This window comes from Ischnura elegans, chromosome 9 (genome assembly GCF_921293095.1).
Source record: "Ischnura elegans chromosome 9, ioIscEleg1.1, whole genome shotgun sequence".
Classification (NCBI taxonomy): domain Eukaryota; kingdom Metazoa; phylum Arthropoda; class Insecta; order Odonata; family Coenagrionidae; genus Ischnura; species Ischnura elegans.
In genome coordinates, this window is record NC_060254.1 from 110785084 (window position 1) to 110806209 (window position 21126).

Here is a 21126-nt window from a genome sequence, read left to right on the forward strand (position 1 = left end):
TATTGTAGCATTTAATTTCCTTATGAATACTGCCTACGTAATGTAGATTATTGGAGAGACAGTTGCCTGTACCAAAAACATGAATGCCTATCAAACTTACAGCAAAAAGAGAAATGTGTGCAGGATGATGAGCATGACCAAGTCTCTATCCGATTGGGAATCCAAAATCGAAGAAGCAGAGGGTACCAGGCGTCATCAAGCAATTTCACTTCTCATTGGATGGGCAACATAACTGATTAGCATTTACGTTAGGATTGATATCACGACTACTTTGTCCTCCAATGCACACTTAGAGCCCTATATCTTTGCCTCATGGATTGGAGGCCATTGATGGGAAGACTGCTGTAATATTTGTCTAATTTTTTACTCTTATGCAATTTAGTTGCAGCCCTACTTAATCTTGAATGCCTGCAGTCAACTACTGATTTGATTTCCGCGGCCTTCTTTTCTACTTAATCAAGTTAAGCGAAGTGAATGTAACGTACCTCTTAACCCTTTAGCTGCGGGAGCGTCAAAATTTTTCTGCCACTGTGTGCGGGACATGAACGGGGAAGATATTTTTCCGTCGACCCCGGGCGTGCGTCTAGCAGGTAGTGGACCCTCATAATCCGGGACTACCCACCCTACCCCCTGACGACAGACCATGAATACAATTGAGCCCTTTCTAAGAATCATAATTGGAATTAAAATATTTGAACGTTACTTTTTCTAAATTGAATGTAAATGAATTTCTTTCCTCAAATTTGGCCAGCATGATATTTTTATGAGCGATTTGATATCAAACAGTAAAAAAATCCATTGATTTTTAACCATATTCCTCAACATTTCAACCATACTTCAGCCGATTTGAACTTTGGGGAGCATTTGGAACGTATGTTTGGATGCGGTAGGTAAAGATAATGGATAATAAAGGATATAATAGGCATTCTCATGAAGGTGGTCCGATATTACACCAGATGAGGAGCTGTCGAACTGGAAAATCTGACGAGTAAAATCATCAGTTCTGGACCAAGAAGATGATGCGGATTCAATGTCTTCAGCCAAATTGAATGGACCACCATCGCCAGAATCATTTGCATCATCCTCATCCTTCTCAGTATCCCTGGTAGACACAGACAAATCGGAAAAATTTCCGTCCTCACTCTTACAATCAGAGTCGAATAAAATATTGAGAACTTCATCCACGAGAGAAACCTTTCTCCTTTTTGGCCGAGATGGCAAACTTTCACTATCCATAGTGAAAATAAATGAAGAGATTCACAAAATGTAGTCACTCGAGTAGGTACTTGATTAGGAGCAAACGTACACCACCGAAACTCTGGAAAAACTGAGCAAAGATCAATAGAGCATGTGGAAAAGACGGGATATTCGAAGGGAAACCTATTCGGTGGGAAATCCAGAACGAGATTATAATACTCAAAGGAAAGAAATGTCCTTGGTAATTACGCAGGTGCGACATACCCACCACCGAAAGTATAAGAAAGAATAACCAATGCTTTCAAATAAGTTTCCCCGGCTAATGGACAATGACAAGATTAAAAAATTCCTAGGAAATGTAAGGATTCATTGGAATTGTTTTCTTCGTGAATGTGCCGCGGAGAGCAGAGAGACCTCTCTCTCGAAGAAGGGATAATCTGGGTAGCGCTCCCCGTGGTGAGGGTGCCCAGTAGGGCGGATCGGAAAAATCGATTTTTTTCAAATCCATCTGGCCCAATGAAAAAAAGTTGTGGGACCGATCAAAAATAAGGCCTGAAAAATTTGAGACCTCTAGGTGAACCCCTGACCCTCGCTCAAATGCAATTTAGGGGGGGAAGGTCGAAATTCGAAAAATATAGTATTTTATGGTCATTTCCTATAGATTTTGCCGAGTTACTGCCCTTCTAGGGCAAAACTTTCGTGCATTTTGACGTATCTGTCACCGTTTAGCCACAAAATGCCTAATTTGAGTCCGCGCCCGCGAAGAAAATATTCCAACGCCCACGCAGCGTCGCGGATACAAGAGCCGCAAGCCGATCCCCTCCCCTCCCCGCTCGCTTCTACCCCTCCCACGCCTCCAATACAGCAAAATTCATCCCGCGTATGCTGCTAGGAGGTCATTTATCTTTGATGATATAAATCGGAAGATGGTAGAAGGTAATGAAGGAAGCTTAGTGAGACGACTTGTCCCTTATTAGGCGCCTCGTCGGGGTTAAACAAATCGATGTTACCAACTTTTAGAGAAGTGATGAAATATTTTTAGATCAGAGAACGCAGGAAAGGAGCCTAAGGTCCATAAAAAGGCCTCTCGAGTGGCTATGAAGGTTTGCCAACTTCGGATATGCGCTCCAATTCCGGCTTTGTCCGACAGATGTGATTAAATGGATTTTGGGCGAAAGCCGCTCGCGTCCCCTCCCCGCAAGCTTCTCCCACGCGCCAAATGCACCAAAATTCACACCAAGTGCGTCTTACTTCGTTAGTATAAATATTTAATGTTTCAGTATCGTCTGTGGAGGAACAATCACGAGAGAATTTTTCAATTACCTGCTTTCCAATCTGTATTTCTTATGCCAGTGTCATTCCTCGTCTTTCGATGTTGTCAACAAAGTTTTGGTGAATTTCTTCACGAATCTCTCGTCCGTATCTATAATGAAAAGAAATATTTAACTTCAAATTTGAAAGTTCATCAATAGATTTTTGAAAATCCACAGCACTAAGGTCAGATGTAGCCGGAGGTACTGTGGTCTCTCTCCAATATGTCATCAGCGAGTAGTCCTTTTAAGTTGATATTAAAATCCAGCTCTTTAAAAAATCTCGGATCGGCCGCCAAACGCATTCTTGCAACAACGCAAAATTCGGTCCTTAGATTGCCCTCCCAATGTTTATGCCGCAAATCTAAGTCAACTTAGTGCAATTAGCAAATAGACCTCTGTAAGGGATGAAATATGGTTTGATGCTTTCCCGGCGAATGATGTGGGTAAACTCTTCTCGGGATTCAACGAAATTTATCCCTGATAATGAGCCCCGAGTCGGAGCTTGAAACGTTTGCCATAATGGAAAAATTAACCCGGTGGGAATCCCGAGAAGAGTTTACTCACATAGCAAGGGATGTTGGAATTATGCTTGTAGCATAGGGATGATGCCTCCTTTTTGGGCGGTATTCACCATTGCATTCAAATCCTTTTTATTTTTGTGTATCTAATTTTCACTCGGAAAGGAATCGAGGATCGCAGATTTTATAACTTTTGCTAATCCTCCGACGGTGGAGGCAAACCCAAAAGTGGGACCCTGGTTCTTCAACTAACATCACACATTCCCCTCTAAACTTGGATTGATAAGTACTCTTGCCTTTTTTCATCAGACAAAAGTATAGTCTTTCACTCCATAAAAATGTAGCCCTTTGATGACACCCTTTGATACCTCTCTTTTCGTATTCACAATAATAAGCATCTTTTTCTGTCTACGTAAGTAATTCTTGCAAACTACCTTGGATGTTTCTTACGAAGTTATTATTTTTGCGTCAACTAAAGTTGCGGGGACGATCATTGGTTTCTTGCTTCTTGCATTTACCTCTATCACATTTGGCAGACGCATTTTCCACGAAGAAGTTCCAGTTTGAGTTTAGTCCTGAATTTTTATTTGATGAGGAACGTAGAGATAAAAATCGGGTAATTTCTCTTCAGTTTAATTTTCTTCGGATGAATTGATGAAGAAAATTTTTGATACTATTTTCCCATACAAGAATTGACGATGTCGACTCAACGCTCTCCGACGATTCTCTTTTTTTCCTAAGTTGTCGAGTTTCTTTAGGACTCAAGCCAGCAGCCATCATCTTTAGTTTCGTCCGCTGGTCTCTCAACATACTTCTTCATTGGGGGGAACATTATGCTCCTTCTTGCACTTACACGCAAAAATATCGCATAATTTCAAATGTTCTTTCAAAAGTGCTTCAGGTTTGTACTTAAGCAATAACCCTACTTTTGGCCTGTTCGCATTTTCCGTAAGTTTTAGTACTTCCTGTTGTACCACTAAATCCATTTAGTGACACACATAATGGAAGGGAAGCGTCACCATAGTTCGCACACCTTTATAGCCACCCGAGAGGCCTTTTCATGGACCTTAGGCTCCTTTCCTGCGTTCTCGGATCTAAAAATATTTCATCACTTCTCTAAAAGTTGGTAACATCGATTTGTTTAACCCCGACGAGGCGCCTAATAAGGGACAAGTCGTCTCACTAAGCTTCCTTCATTACCTTCTACCATCTTCCGATTTATATTATAAAAGACAAACGACCTCCTAGCAGCATACGCGGGATGAATTTTGCTGTATTGGAGGCGTGGGAGGGGTAGAAGCGAGCGGGGAGGGGAGGGGATCGGCTTGCGGCTCTTGTATCCGCGACGCTGCGTGGGCGTTGGAATATTTTCTTCGCGGGCGCGGACTCAAATTAGGCATTTTGTGGCTAAACGGTGACAGATACGTCAAAATGCACGAAAGTTTTGCCCTAGAAGGGCAGTAACTCGGCAAAATCTATAGGAAATGACCATAAAATACTATATTTTTCGAATTTCGACCTTCCCCCCCTAAATTGCATTTGAGCGAGGGTCAGGGGTTCACCTAGAGGTCTCAAATTTTTCAGGCCTTATTTTTGATCGGTCCCACAACTTTTTTTCATTGGGCCAGATGGATTTGAAAAAAATCGATTTTTCCGATCCGCCCTAGTGCCCAGTCCTCGAAAGACGCCTTTGTGCTCTCTGCCACTAGGTTGGGTCGAGTTCAAGCAACCGCGGAAAGAATGGCAATAAAATCCTAAGGGAAGTCTGCCAGTGGTAAGAAAATCTGGTCAAACGTAGAAAAACGTTTTTCCCGCACTCACCATGCAGAACGTTTAAAAACGTTCCCGCAGCCTAAGGGTTAATATATATTTTTGATGCATTTAAGCACGATTGGTACCTTTTGCCGCATTAAAGTAATTATTTGGGAAGCTAACTTGCTGATTGGGCGTTTGCCCATTTTAGAGGGAAATAAAATAATCGTCTCGGGTCAAGCCGTCATGATAAGTTGGCGTCAAAAATGGGAAATATTGGTTTAAATTTTTATCTTAATTTTAAAAGATAACCTTCTTCCATTCATCCTTGGTGCCATAATATTTCAAGGTCAAGTGAAAAATGAAAGTATTAGCCATTAAATAATATTGTAATAATTGTTGTTCATAAAATTTCTGGTATTAAATTAGAGTTATAAAATGTAGTGGCTGAAATAAATTATTTAGTCAATGATAATGCAATAAAATTATTATATTTACAATGAATATTTGCTCTGCATAATAACTGATAATGTGCCAGGACAGTCACTTTTTTCGTTCCTGTGACATGATCCCTAAGGCGACGGCCATTGGAGAATAGTTTTTTCTTTCATTGTCGCGTGGTTACCTTTACCTTTGTGGGACGAAAGATCGCTTGCGCTGAGGCTCTCTCCTCTCCTTCGCCCGCCCTTATCAATTCCGAATTGCTACCGAAATAAATGTGGATTGCCACCTGCCAAGACGCTCGTTCAAAATGTTTCAAACCTAACTTACAAACACCTATGTCAATGAATTTAGTTTATTTATTTGGTATATTTTTTCAAATTGGTCCAGGAAATTTTTGCCTGATTTGTATATTCCTCCTAATTACTACGAGGCAAATTCATAACTGAGGGCCGTTTGGTCACATGAAAAAATATACTCTTATGAAACGCATTTTATTTGCACTTTTATTTGGCTGCAAACCTACTTCACTTCTCTACGTAGTCGCCGTTCACTTCTAAGCATTTTTCGTACCGCTTCTTTAACCTCTCTGCATAGAAGTTTGCCGCCTGAAAGTTCAACCAATGGACAACGCCGTTGAGTTCCTCTTCGGTTTCGAAATGTTGTCCACTGTGGAGCAACTGTTTCAAGTGCAAGGAGAGGACGTAGGTAAGGACTGCACGGTTGGTGGTCAAAGAGTTCCCTGAGAAAATCTTGAGTTTTCTTATTGGTTTTGAGAGCAGTGTGAGGCTGTGGCTTAGTCCAATTGGTTCAACTCTCGAGCTTCTCTACAGAGGGGTTGAAGAAGCCGTTGCAGCGCTATGGAAAATGCTTAGAAGAGAACGGCGATTATGCAGAGAAGTGAAGTAGGTTTGTAGCCAAATAAATGTGTTTCATTTGAATATATTTCCTACTGTGACCAAATGGCCCTTACTCGCCTCGTACTATATGTTCTCATTATGTACTTACAATTGTATATGACTTGTAAGAGTAATTTTAATTCGATGTAATATTTTTGCTTCTTATTGCCAAGAGAATTTTGCTTGTTGTACTTCAGCTTCCAATTGCATTCTGTCCCTAAACAAGATTATGGACCAGTAATGGGGGCCGCACATCATAAAACGCGTACTTTTATTGACGAGGGTAATCGTCTAGTTTTAATACATAACAACTTCATCTGCTTACAGTTAAATTTTTGAAATGCCAAAATGATTCAAAATATATCATTTTGGCATTCCGGATGTTGGTCCATAATCGTGTGTCGTGCGTCTATTGTTTTCAATGCGGTGCAGAAACGAATTCTCATGAATTTATGCAGATTCAATTGAAAACATTAATACGCGCTATTGCTTCATTTGAACTGGGGTTTTCATGAATATTGTGCAAAAAATTGTAGATTATCTCAAAAGTGTGATTCCGTTTGGGGCTATCCATTCCACTCTTCTTCAACCGAGGGAACATATGAACCAGCGGTTCCCACTGGTTGTTCCTAGATGATCTAGTTCGTTGGCTGGACTGTAATTAGTATAATTATATGCTATTTTTCGCCAATAATCAGTTTTCCATCAGTGGTATTTTTTCGCAAGTCTTTATGCAGCCTTATTTTCACTTGTCTCCTATTAATCTTTCGTCGTGATTCAAGAAACTTGATAAGATTATTCTCTGAAAGCTTAAGAGTCACTCTGGATCTAATGTAAGATTTCATTTCATATAACTTTTGATTAAGAGAATGAGGGGGAGGAGAGGATTGGTCATTTGTACACGGCAGCCACACACCAAAGTCTTCAAAACATTTAAACTGAAAGCGCTGCGTGGAAATCAGTTAAAATGTCGCTTTGGCATTCCTTATTGGAGACATGAAGTGCACGGCTAAGCTTAAATAGATAATAAAGTTGGGTATATTGCGTCTCCCATATTTCCCATTTTGTTGGTGTCTACTTCAAATGTGAATTTTTATAATATCACTCCTACCTTGCGCTACCAATTATCTTTGAGCAGGCATAAGAATATAAATTATTCTTTATATCATATCGCTTATCAGCTGAAAAGAGCGGTTTATTTTTCCACGCGAGCTGATAGATATATTGCACAACAAAGTAGTTGTGTTCATCAAATCCACTCCTCTCCTCTCCTATCATTCTCTAAATCAAAGTTACATGAAAACCTAGTCGTATATCATTTAGAATTTGACAGGATTTATAGATATTAGCTCTTTGAAAACGGCTAGCATTGCTTTAGCAATATCGAGCAGATATCTAGTAGAGAGATGCGGAGAACTTAATATATTTTAATCGCAGTATGCCTCCAGGTCCGGTTGAAGAAATAAAATATTAGTGACGTGGAGTCGTCGTCGTTTTAACCCGGTTGGAAGCCCGTGAGTCTCTCACCCGAGGTATTTGTAGTGTGCGCAATGAGCGGATAAATGGTCTGACATGGAAATATTTTTGTGCATTTTAACCGCATTTTGCTGTCAACGAGTCATGCCTATCTGACAAAGGTAATTACCGCAGTGGAATTGGACTGGAATAGAGACGAAGTAAGGGATGAGTTGCATAGGATAAAGGAAAAGTTATTACGGATGTAATAGAAAATAAATTCGTGAATATGAGAAGGTTAGCTGATGGGAGAACAGATTAAAATAAATCTTCGTATTGATGAATTGCGATGATTATTTTTGTACAGCTTTCTTCCAGAGGCATGTGTGATATATGAGTTCTCTTGGCATCTCGCTGATCACTGAAAAAGTTCAATTAATATTTTTACACAAGATTGAAGCAAAATGACGCTGTTTCTGTTCTAAAAGACGGCTTATAATAGTCGTATCTATAGTAGTATGTAAGAAGTTTGGAGTTTGGGGGCAATGGAAGTTTGTGGAAGTTTGAAGACCGTTTAAAACGAAACGTCTTTCACCAAGGAATTAGCAGAAATCATAATAGTTTCGAATCGAAGAGCGAGTTACTTTTGACGACCGAAATAGAAATTAATATGATTATTATTATTACTTTATGATTCTTATATCCAACTGTAGTTGTAATCCAGATAGGTTGACGAGATTTTTCAGTGATTTTGCTATTGAAGCTGTCGTATGGTATTTACACACATAGTTAATGCAGTGGAATTACGTATGATTTATTTATTTAAACGCAAGCGCAAAGTGGCCAAGTTTAACGGTTAAGTAAACTTTCTCTAATGGGCTTTAAAAAAAACATCAGTCTTTCAAAAAATATAGGAGAACATATATTTCACTTTGTACAACTTTACAGGAGTATATTACAGGATTTAAATTTTTGCGGTCGTTCAGAGATGGTTTTTTTTTAGTAGTGGAAAACCTTCTGGACGGCGCTGTGGGGTTTATAATGGAAGGAAGGGTTGATTTAGGCCCAGGGTGCGTGGGAAACAGCGGCGGTGGCCCAGGGGGCGTGTGCCACAGGGGCTGAGGCCCAGGGGGCGTGGTAGACCAGGGGCTTGGCAACAGTCAATACTGGCTTGGCTATGGCCACCACTGGCTTGGCTACGGCCACGGCGATGGGTTCCCGGTTGACTATGGCGTTGAATCCGTTGACGTCGTCAGCGGTGTACTCGACGGTCCTCCTGAAGCCATCTGGGTCGACGAGGGAGTACATGCCATTGATGGCTCCGTTCTCCAGGGACTCTGTCTGGGACTTGTCATCTCCGGTGGTGGCGTCCTTGACCTCGTAGTGGAAGCTGTATGAAGGGTTGGGGTCAAAGGGCTCCGGCTCGGCTGGCTTAGCGACGACGACTGGCTTAGCGATGGCCACTGGTTTGGCCACGGTGATAAGTGGTTTGGCCACTGCGAAGGTGGGAGCGTGGAAGGCGAACGGAGATCCGTAGTATCCGGCAGATGGGATGACGCCCGCCTGGGACACGGCCACCAGAGCAAGGAGGACCAAGAGCTGTATTGTGAAGAGGGGGAGGAGAAAAAACATTGATATTTTAGCTTATTTAGAGCCGTTTTAGGTAAAAAAGAACACATTTGAGATGCCGATGCAATTGTTCTTTATTTTGTCTTATCTCGGGGAGAATTGAATAGTTTTCTTGAAACCTTCTTGATTCTTTAAAACTTCACTGACGATGAAAATCGAACCTATCGTACATTGTATCGTTTTATGTGACTCACTCGCGGAATTAATCAGCTTGTGGTTATTAATAACAAATAATTAATAATATTGCTTTATTAGACAAAGCTGAGGTCGATATTATACACACCGGGAGGAAAATTATCACGCATTGCGTATGTTGCATGAGTAACCATTGGTATTTTACTTAAAAGTAGCGATAAACACAAATTTTAATGACTGAATCATTCGTATTTCCTTTCAACCTATTTTAAACTAATGGTAGAGTTATATAGTGCGAGTAAATTGTTACTCAGGCAATGTGCAATTACTCGGCATTCATTGATTTTATTACGAAACAAAGTTGAGTAAAAAACAAAGAGTCAAAATATTTAGCTCGAGTTCTTAGATGAACTAAATTATCGAATTTAGCTGACAAGAGAAATTTGTGGAATTCAAAGTCGAATTTGTGGGCGGTTTTGATGCCTAATATTGGATGAAATTTCTGCTGGGGTGACTGAAATTGCTTAATTGATGAAAAATCGAGATATCTTTATAGTCGATCACTAATTATTGCTAGAGTCATGAACTCCGAATTGATAGACTTCCCTGGGAAGAGTATATTATCCACAATTATCGCATTTTTTTTCGAAACGCGTTTGAGGAAGAACCAAGTAATCTAATTCGATGTATCCCGATTTTCGATAAAGGTAATGGAAAATCAAAGGAACCATTTTAAAAGCGATGGGCCGTTTCAGGTGACTTACCTTAGCTGCCATTTTCGCTGGTTGAACTGAATCAAGTGCCTTGTTGGACGCGGTCCTCAGCTTATATACCCGCTCGTCTCTTGTCCAGAGAAGACCACACCCCCAGGGCGGGGGGCTAAGATTCCCCCCCCCACCCATCTCATGGTGACGCCTCCTTAGTTTGCTCCCGACGTAGGTTTTTTTATCCACACATCTCATAAAAAGTGGATCGCCATACCGAAATTCGTCCACTCCCATCCTTTCGTAACGTGGAAATTCGGAAGATCGCTAATTTTTCCTCAGTCAGCGTCCTTTGTGGTAGAGAGGCCTGCAGTTGTTCGTTTTGTGCTCGCATAGAGGTCGCTGGTTGACGCGTGTAACGCAGGCAGTAGCGGATACAGGGGGGGGGGGGGGGAGAACTTAGGGGCTTCAGAAATTTTTAATTAAAGTGATTATACACATATTCAAGACAATGCCCTCTTATGATATAAAAAAGTTACAATTGAGGTTCTGCTATGTATGGCATTACGGGTGGCACCGCCTAAGGGGGGGGGGGGCGCCCCCCCCATCTTTGTTTGCCATTGGTGTGATGATCACTTACGTCCGTGGGCTGTTTTAGCGCCTGTTTCTTTTTATGGTCTCTACCGTAATTTGGGTGAATGCCTAATGATGGATATTCGAAGAAGTTAAGATAAGATTTCCTTCATTGAATTGTATTTTTTTATATAATAAGATACCTCATGAATATATTAGCATGTGACATATGGCAAACATGAAGAGTCGAATAACCCACAGACTAGGGGGCGTTCATGGCTGAGAGGAGGTCGCTACTTCGCCCGAAGAGCATGAGGTTGGAGAGCAGAGCACAGAACCTGAAAATATACGTACACGCAGTGGAATTATATGGTTCCGCATCTTGTGCGATCGGAAAATGCGATCTGATAGAGGGCTTGAATACTAGCGGTGCTGGGGGTGAATGCCTACGATAAAATAAAAAAGTACGGTGATATGAGGTGATATGCAGAATAATATGAGACTGATGAACACTATGGATCACTGTATCACAAAGAAGAACGCGATGTATAGACTACGTGACGAGATACAGCACTTGGGTGGGAAACATAGGGGAATGAAAAATCGATCGAAATGTCCCGAATGGAGGAAGACCGAGGAACTAGCACCAAGGGCTTACCAAGATGGACACGGGTATGAAGAGCCTTATTTTTCACTACCTTCATTCTCAACTAGCGTAAAGATGACGTCAGAACCAGCGTGTATTTTCACAAACCATGGTTAGGCACAGGCGGCATCTGATGAATGGTAAAGTAGGTCCAAATAAGACATGAATTGATAACCTATCGGGAGGGAATGGCGAATGTGCAGGACAAAGTTCTTGTGTTGGTTGCAATGATTTTAAACTTTTACGCATAGTATGCATAAGCTGCTTAGGAATGTAGAAATTGGAGTCCTTTGTCGAGAATTGTTCCTTACACCATTCCTAAGGCCATTTAACACGGGGCACGTCATTGCGAAGGTTAGCACTACCTTCATTTCTCAATCTTGAGTGCAATAATTATTGCGCAGAGGAATGCGTTACCGCTTTATACGGCACAGGCAATCTAGCATTCATTCACGAAATTTCGTCGTCCGTTGAGTGCGCGAGTTACTTGTTAGAACAAAAAACAAACGAAATTCAGTTGTTGAGATACTGGTCTGTTTCGTGTAAATACACTGACACAAAGGCGATTATCCTGGCACTTTAGTAGACGATAATATGCGTACAATTAATGAGGCAAAAAACTTAAAAGGGAGGCGAAGATCCCGCGCATGGTTAAGAATTCTTTTGCCATACCTATAATTCGTACTTTTCAACGACGCGCACTAATGGTAATAAGACGGAAATCATAAGCGAAAATTACAAGTTTTTCACGTCTATCAAATACATCGAATGCTCTAGAATATTGTAACACATATGTTGTATATGATGAATCTCATATCTATCGGAAATGTAATGGAACTTATCGTTAACTTATACAGTATGTATGTTCATAAAGCGTACACTCGAGATGATTCAATGAATCATTTACTCATTAAACAAATCGATATGGCAGAATAAGAAAGTTTATGCGTCGCAAACCTTCTTATAGTTCAATACTTAATATGACACGTATAGATAAATGCGCGAAAAACGATATTCTAATTATATTTCCTGCGTTTATCTACCACTAGAGTATCCAGAGCCATTCAAGACACAATTATCGGAAAATCACTCAAAGTTAGCAAATCAAATATTTCTTATAAGTAGTCAGACATTTATTCCCACACAGCTTGTCATTTTCGCATCTGATACTTATTTTTAAGTATAAATTAGGGGAATTTTAGCGCAGTTCACGAGAATATTCTGAATAATATTCATGGCTACCACTGCGGCATCTATCGGAAAAAGTTGTCGATATTACGAGCATGCAATCTCGGAATTAGAGCAATGGCTATTTTGCTGTCTCTGCATCCACGCATTCTCGCATGTGTTCCAGCAATTTACCGCTCTACACGACGCAGTTTTGATTGCGCCTTCGTACGTACGTTAGATTGCGATATTAACTGTCCCGTGTAAAACGGCCTATACGACGTAAAAGTCAATCCAGTCGTGGTTACCAACAGATCATTTCATTCATGGCGTGGTTTGCATTTCTTCCACTGTTCTCTTGAATTCGAAGTAAATCCTTGAATCCTTGGCCGGCCACGGTGGCCGCGAGGTGGTCCTCGCTTTCTGAACAGGAGGTCGTGGATTCGACTCCCGCCTGGGTAGATTTCCCATGACCAGGCATGGTAGTTCGTGTACATTTAATAGTTGAATTTGTTGAATACCACGACGTAAAATGGCCAATATGAGCTGCATTCGATGGTTTGAGAATGAAAATATGTAAAATTAATTATTGATAAATAATTTGGTTGGTATCAATGACATATTCCACTACCTACCTTGGATTCTAATATTTTGACACATTATTGATATAGGTTATAGAACGAGGTCCTGATCTTGAGCCTTAAGCCTCAAGTGAGGCACTCTTGTTGCGATGATTTAGTATTGAGATACACTTGCTGTCTAAGTACTTACTGTTTTCTGATTTTGACAAAGGACATGATCCAATCTGATGCAATGCCATAAACATAACTTTATTTTATTTCAATTCAATGTTTGACGAATTTATCGGGCATAAATTCATATTATGGAACATGTGAGAAAACGCGGTAATTTTTCGGACTATTTAATACCACCCGATTTTTAAATTCAATTTCTAGAATATTAATACTAGCAGTTATCCTGATATTTTATATTGGACAGGGAGGAAATTTTGTTCAAGGATGGATGAGCATAAGATATCTTTTTCAAAAGACCGGGACAAAAAAATCTTTGCAAAAGATTGAAATAATTGAGTTAATCTGTTTTTTTTTGTTTAGGTAGTTTCGAACATTCTACGTTATTTCCTACAAAAAAATTATGGTGATTATACAATATGTTCGTGGCAATACGAAGCGAGCTGATTGACTACAGGATAAAGTATATTGCAAATCTTATATCAATTTATTAATATTCAACAAATTTACAGTATGAATCTGGAGCACTTTCCTGCTTTGACAAAATTCCGGCGAATATAGTCCTCCTCCTCTCTGAATGCTTTCTTTTCTTCCTTCTCTCGTGCTGTGTTGCTACTTCGCCTTCCTCTTTTTCTGACCAGCTTTCAACCAACTTCCGTTTCCACACACATCAACTACCACCGACTATAAGTTGCGTTTACAACCCGTCTTGGAGCCACGGTCAGCCGTAACCAGCGTAGAAAAGGCGTAGTGTGAACTACTGGGAGGGAGAAGAACTTCCATGGGGGATAGGGGAACTTGAGCACTGCAGAATACAAATATTTGGATTGCAAAACGATGTTTGCATTGATATATTTTCGAGGTATCCTTTGGTACGGAATATGGTCTTGATAAACCTAAGTTTGATCTATACTCTGCATCTCTCCATTTCCCTAGCTATTTAATTCACTTCCGTGATGCATATCTTCATTCCCTCCTTTCATACGCCTCAAGTACTTCGATCAGTTTTCCTCGGAGGACTCTTTCCTCACTTTTCCCACCAGCATACTTTTGTCGTCATTACTGTCTTAAGGCCTGGTGCATCCACATGTTAGTGCTCTTCTGTAGTATTCCACCATTCCCTGTCCTTCCTTGTTTGTTGGTACAACGCCTTGTTTCTCTCGCCCTTGCCATTCATTTGACCTTCAGCATCCGCTGCCAGTAACACGTCTCAAAGGACCCAACTTTTTATGATCAGCGTTTCCAATGACGCATGATTCTTTTATTACCACCGGCTTCTTGAATGTTTTCCCATGTTGAATCCTTGTCTCCAGTCGTATGATCTTGGGTGAGATTAATGGAATTTTTGCTTTTAAGGTTGCCTTTTATTGTTCTCTGCAAAGCTTGCATGTCTGTTGTGCTTCTTCCATCTCGTTAATCATGCTTTCGAGATAAGTTAATGATTCCAATAACTCCAGTATTTATCTTGAGATGTAAGTTGGCAACTATTTCGGGATTATAGTTTTCATTCGTAAAATATGGGTCAGAAATTCTCGAAAGGCTGTTTAAATCGAATGATTTCATTTTATATATTTTTCCAACCCTTATAAAGGCTATAAAGAGGTTCGAAATGCAATTTCAGTTCCATGGCTAAATTATAAATTTATTACATATGCCTGCAACGCGATTTATTTTATTTTATTATATCTATCTTATTTTATCTTTTTAAATTATATCATGTTACAGTAATAAAAAGTAACATAACTGCATAGCATTTGCTTTAGGATTGATATTTCCATCGGTTTGTCCTCTACTACATGTTTAGAGCCCATGCCCCATGGCCTAATGGTTGGACGCATGTAAGACTGGTAAAATATCCAAGCTTTCTCATTTTTTTCCCCTCCTGGAATTTTATTCTAGTCCTACTTGATCTTGCATACCTGCAACCAGATCTGCATTGGATTCTTGGAGTCATCTCCCCTGTTAAATCAAGTTTTACATGACGTATCTCGAAATGTATGTTTGAAGCATTTAAGCGCAGTATTTTCTTCCTCCTCATCGAAATATTCATTTGGGAAGCTAACTATCTGATTGGACGTTCTATTATTGGGTAAGGGAATTAAATAATCTTCCTAGGTCAAGCTGTCATGATAAGTAAGTGTCATAAATGAGAGTGTTGGTATACATTTTTATGTTATTTTTTAAAGGAAACGTTCTTCCATTCATGTTTGTGTTCAGCGTTTTGGGGGATATAAATTTGGTAGTAGATAATATTATGCACTCATAATTTGCTTGATTTAGAGTTGAAATATTGCAATTTTGTGTCTGAACTTCCCCTAAGCGAGTCAGGAAGAATTATAACTTGAATCAGACTCATGTGAAACCAACTATGGAAGCCTTTTTTTACTTATATCAAATTTGTGGTAATAACAGGACAGACCTTGTAGTTACTATCGACCGATTTTTGTCAACCAACAGTCAGAAAGACTTTGTTGATAGTCGAAAGGGAAAAATATGTGCTGCAGTATTCCTGAAACGATTTAATAATCAGCAATATCGGGCTTATCAGTAAATGTCGTGCTATGGCATTCGTTTGTTCTCCAGGAACAACGTTAAAAACGTGTCTGAAGTAATATTTTCACGAATTAAATTTTAGGATAGAAGGAGAAGTAGTAGCCATAGGTTTTTAACTTTGTTCACTGCTCTTTTTATGTCGGGTTTTCCGCAACGATTAGTATCTTCGAGTGTAGGTCTTTGAGAATTTAATTGAAAATGTTTGACCAACGTTTCGGAATATTATTATACTTTATTCAGAGCTTTGGACCAATATAATTTCATTATTATAATATGCAAAAGCATGAAAGGTTATTAAATTGTTTTAGAATAATAAAACAGAATTAAATTGTAAATTAATGAAGATGAAAAGACTAACATTTTGACGCATCTTTTTTTCCAATGAATACGATTTTTTATTCTAACTTAGGGTTAATACATATCATAGTTACCTATCAATTTTGATTTATTAAATGAAAATAAATTTTGCTTAAATTGCCGATGTCTAGCATTTCATTATAACTGTTTATTTTAAATACGTAGCATTTAGCATTAAGCATTTCTTTAAATAATCTTTTTTTCTGAAGAAATGATTCAGATTTTTGGGTTTCTTTCATATTCAGTCGACTCGCTGAAAGCAATCTTTTCAGTGTTTCGTAGGCGATATATTTTTTCAAAAGGGCTATCAATTTTTTTAAGGAACGCTATCAGATGATATAATGCTTCAGTGATTGAGGTTGCGCAGCCTAAAGCCAAACTCCAGCCAGAGGGTCGATACCTTCCATGTGATGCCGCGTGGATGGACTGGTCCTCTCTTTAATTCTATCGAGACCAGTCTGGTTTTATGACCCTCCTCTCAATTTCATCTCTCGGGCTAATTTGCATTCATATCCCGGGCTAACTTAAGAAAAACGTCTTCTAATCGATCCGTTAAGCAACCCGACAGATATAGAGTACCTTCTGTTACGCTCCACTTTCTCCTTGTCACTTTTTTCTCAGTTTTGTCATCTTCCCGATATACATACTGCTATATCTCGTTTGAAACGTATTCATTATTTTTCCTGAGCTTCCTTGAACGATCACAAGGGAATTCGCAAGTCCCTCTCACCACCCGTGTTGTGACATCTTGTTTGTAATTTGCAACAGGTGGATCTCAACATTTACCGGGCCCGCACGTTTTTACTACCGCGCGAAATCCAGTGAGTGATAAACAACTGAATAAAGATTTGTGCCCGAATCGAGGTTCAAGCCGTTGCTTAATTTTCGACCAGGTTCTACCGCAGTGGTCGTTCTCATCTGATTTATCGACATTGCGAAGAGCATTCGTTGGGTCTCCCCCTCATGTGCCAACGGTAAGTTTTTCTTCCTCGATTAAAGTCTTTCTTCATAATGAGAGTTTTCTTTTGTGACGCCATTAAAGCTGTTTACTTTTGCTCATGTGCCTTTTTCGATGTGTTTCTCTCCTCGTTTCTTTTAACGAGCGTTATTAATGTTATTTCATCAGGCAGGAAGGCAAGGTTAAGGCGCATTTGTTAACAGTTTGTGATATTTTTTTGCGCAGTTAATATAGTAGGTACTGGTTTATTTTACGTTCAAACGTAAATCTCAGCATAATTTCTGTTAGGAGTGCCTCAAGGTTCAGTTAATTCGTTTTATGGTTTCGGCTTCTAAGTGGGTTATTCGTTTTGAAGGACCGCTCTTTTTCAACAAATACCCTTTATTGAGTTGTTTAAAAGAGTGTGGAAATGCCTTTAATTGAATTTCTTAAATGTATTATAAACGTTACCATCAGGACTTGCAGTCGATGAAAGCTGGTGTAATTTTATCTTTTTTCGAATTGGAAAATCGAGAACTAATCACCTCGAGGGTGTTTGACAGAGGGTAAATATATACGCAAACATTCGGCATGCAATGCGCTACGTCTCTTCGTATTCATCAGAAAAATAGGCCACAGCACATCCACATGCCAGCAGACGATGTGAACTTTCACCGATCATGCATTGCTCAATGCAAGCTGACATCAACTGTGCAGTAAATAAAAAAATATTGAGTAAGTGGATAAGCATCGATGCAGCTGCATAGAACTAGTTAGATGTCGATTAGGAAAAAAATCGAATGCATTTGGTTGACCTAGCGAGTGTATCGATAAATTACATCGATGACACATTTATTACCATCCCTGGTACTCCGAGGAAAGAACGACGTCTAAAATATCTCTGTTATGCAGTCCTTTTACCTTTTATATTCCTCTCTTGATCTATTCAACCACAATACGACAGAGATGTATACCTTTTATGTCATCTTCGAACGCCTGAATCTGCATATTTACCCATATTTCGTTCACACTCCATTTCGTTTTTCGCTCAAGTAACGCATCCCAGCCTAACTCATCTCACGCTTCTCCTGTTATCGTAGGAACCCATTACAAATTTAGCTGCCCTGCGCTATGTCCTACTGACTACTTTAATCAGGCCTGTTTCGGATAAAAAACTTTCAATGAGGGAACTTTTAGCTTATTATTGCACTTATTAGATCCTTTGTTAAACATCTCTTCCTGCATTCCACTACGATGAAATCCTTGCACTCCTTGTACAGCGGTGGTCTTTGTGGAGATACTGAGGCATTCTTCTCTTGCCCTAACGTTTGGAGATTCACTGACATTCACAACTATAAACTTCTCAACTCTGAATACACTCCATGCTACTACCCTGCTACTACCAACTACGATGTCGGAAAAATTGTAAATATGGATTCTTGGATGAGTACAAATTTGGAGGAAACGGACAAATAATAATACTGATGAAGTACATTTTAAGAATGCAAACATGTCACATTGAAGATGACGCCACGACTACTTATTTAGCCAACACAGAAAATTTCAACAAAGCGCCAAAGTCAAGCGATACAGAAACCCTTCGTTGGAGGAGGGGAGGGGAATCCGCCACGAGCGACGCGTCGCCAGCCTCAAACCAGCTTTTTCGGATGGGGGGCATTGAACTGTCGGTGGCGGAGTTTTGGCGGCATTTTATGACGTCGTATTACCAAAATTTGGAAGTTGACGACGAAATGTCACCATTTGTAACCCCCCTGGCTTTGAATCTGGGACCCTTACTATCAAGCGCTACCTGTTGTGCGCCATCTGCCCTTGCTACACTTAGCGGAAATGATATGCGATGCGTCGACAAATGCATCCAAATGATAAGACAACAAGATGGAGAGTAATGTTGAATCGATTGCAAAGCGATTTAGGGTTCTCAAATTTTATTTCATTGACGACTGTGGTAGTGTTAAAAAGATTAAGAAGCGCATAATATTCGGTTTCTCAATCCTTAGCCTACTTCTCGAACTAATTGTGGCGAAATATCGATGGCTCAAACCCTTGCATAGGTGAGTTGATGACGTCGCTGAGTCCTGACGAGCGGCTCGCTGCTCCTCATCGGAATCGCGCCACCGCTTCACGTGCTTCGTTGTTATTAGCACTCTAGTGAGCGATACTTTCAGTCGATGATCGGTTCTCTCTCCACGAGTCAATGAGTCTAAACTCCGATGACGTCACCAACTTATGAAAAAGTGGGCAATGGCAAATTTTCATTTCATCAATTATGTAACTTTCTTTCGGCGAATATCTGACGTAAACTGTTCTCGGGTTTCCATCCGGGTTAGATCCTCTTACTCCATCCTTAGCGAAACGACGTTTCGATGAATGAGCTAGTCATCTTCATCAATCCCGTTGATGCCGGTTCTAGAGTGGCCAGTTCACACGGCGTGTTTCGCAGGTGAGGTCGGTTCCTATTGGTGGATGAATGTTTGCTTTTCCTCGCCATTTTTAGGGCAGGGTTCCATGTTATACTCAAGTGAAATCCTTCATCGCTATTGAAATTCTTCCTTTCGAGGCGGATCTCGATTGCATCTTTTGTAAGTCGTTCCCACTATCATTTTCATTTTATAGCTGTGGGGCAACGACTGAATGGGATTATGATTATTTCCTCCATTTCGCTTACCTACCATTTTTGACCGAAATTTTAAAATAAACTGGAATTTCGGGCCGGAGAGAACGACCCCAACACAATGCAAGTATATTCTTGATTCCTCGTCTCCGAGTGCTACTTCTACTTTGGGAGTCCTTGGAAGCCTTTACCCTAATGCTCTATCCAATAGGGTAGTTTCCTTCATCAAAGGTAACGAAAGGCATTGATTACGATTAGTTACCCACCATTGGTGTACTCATTAAATACAAATTATTTGGTTTTAGAATTCCCAGTTTAGTCGAATGGCAATGGTCAATTTTAACTGCATTTGAAAAAGGCCAGATTGGCGCCCATGCGATGCCACTCCACGAGGCGTATCAGGGACCTAGTTTCTATACGAGTAGATAGGAGTTTTACATCGTCTGAGATTACCAATGCATGCATGAGGCACAGACTCCAGTGAAACATGTCTTAATAATCACCTATTAAAATTGCCTAAGGTCGGAAAGTTTCCTTCGCTTGATAAGGTATTAATAATCCTTATTTAAGGCAAGCGCTATCTGCTATCAGGATACTCTGCTACCTGATAACAGCCTGCATTGCAGCGGCGCACATACCCAAGCCCCAAGGTCACCTCACACGGCGGTAGCGGGAACCAGAATGACGTCACACGGGCTTTTCCCAGCATTCATATTTAGCCGTCGCATTTTCGCGCAATTGAAAATTTTCAGTTTTCATTTAATCGCGAAAAATAGATATCGTCATTTAAAAATCTAAAAGCGTGAAATGCGTACTCCAGGAGTAATAATCTTTCGAATTAGGCAATAAAAAATAAAAGGGAACCACCCTATCAGGCCGGGTTTGTACACAGTCGCAAAGTGAAAAGAAAATTACTATAGGAGATATTTACATGGAGAGTAAAGCTGTAATGTATTTTTTGGGTGGTATAATATTTGCATCGATTTGAGGTATTCCATGTTTTCATCGATGGCCATGCGGTCTTAAACTGATATTTGAGTACCATCGATGTCAATATAAGATCATACAAGTGGAAATTTCTGTTTGCATTCATTTCGCTAAATATATGTAAATAGAGCGCATGAGCGGTAGATAATTAATCGATCGAATTAGTTACGCCGAAGTATATTCTAAGTATTCCGCACAACGCCCTTGAAAAACATGATTTATATGCCTTCAGGGAATCAAGAGCATGTCTTGATTCGGAAAAAAAAGTGATCTGGTGACCATCCTGTCTTCTGGAGCAGGAATTTTGAAATTTCTTTCGAAATTCGCGTCGGATGATGTGGAATTGGGTGAATGATGGCACAAATCACTATCGCTTTCCACGGCATCTTCGCCCGAGGCTGGCCTGGTCAGAATTTGGTCGCGAGTGTGGCATTTCACTTAGATTAATGGATGCTATCCATCGGAATTAGGTCACTCAT

General features: G+C 40.1%; 1 protein-coding gene across 1 annotated transcript; it reads right to left on the minus strand.

Moving 5' to 3' along the window:
* Window positions 1–8634: 8634 nt before the first annotated feature.
* LOC124165040 (larval cuticle protein A2B-like) lies at window positions 8635–9207 on the minus strand. The gene has a single exon (XM_046542279.1). The coding sequence runs from the start codon at window positions 9205–9207 to the stop codon at window positions 8635–8637; it is 573 nt and encodes a 190-aa protein (XP_046398235.1).
* Between the last annotated feature and the right edge of the window lie 11919 nt (window positions 9208–21126).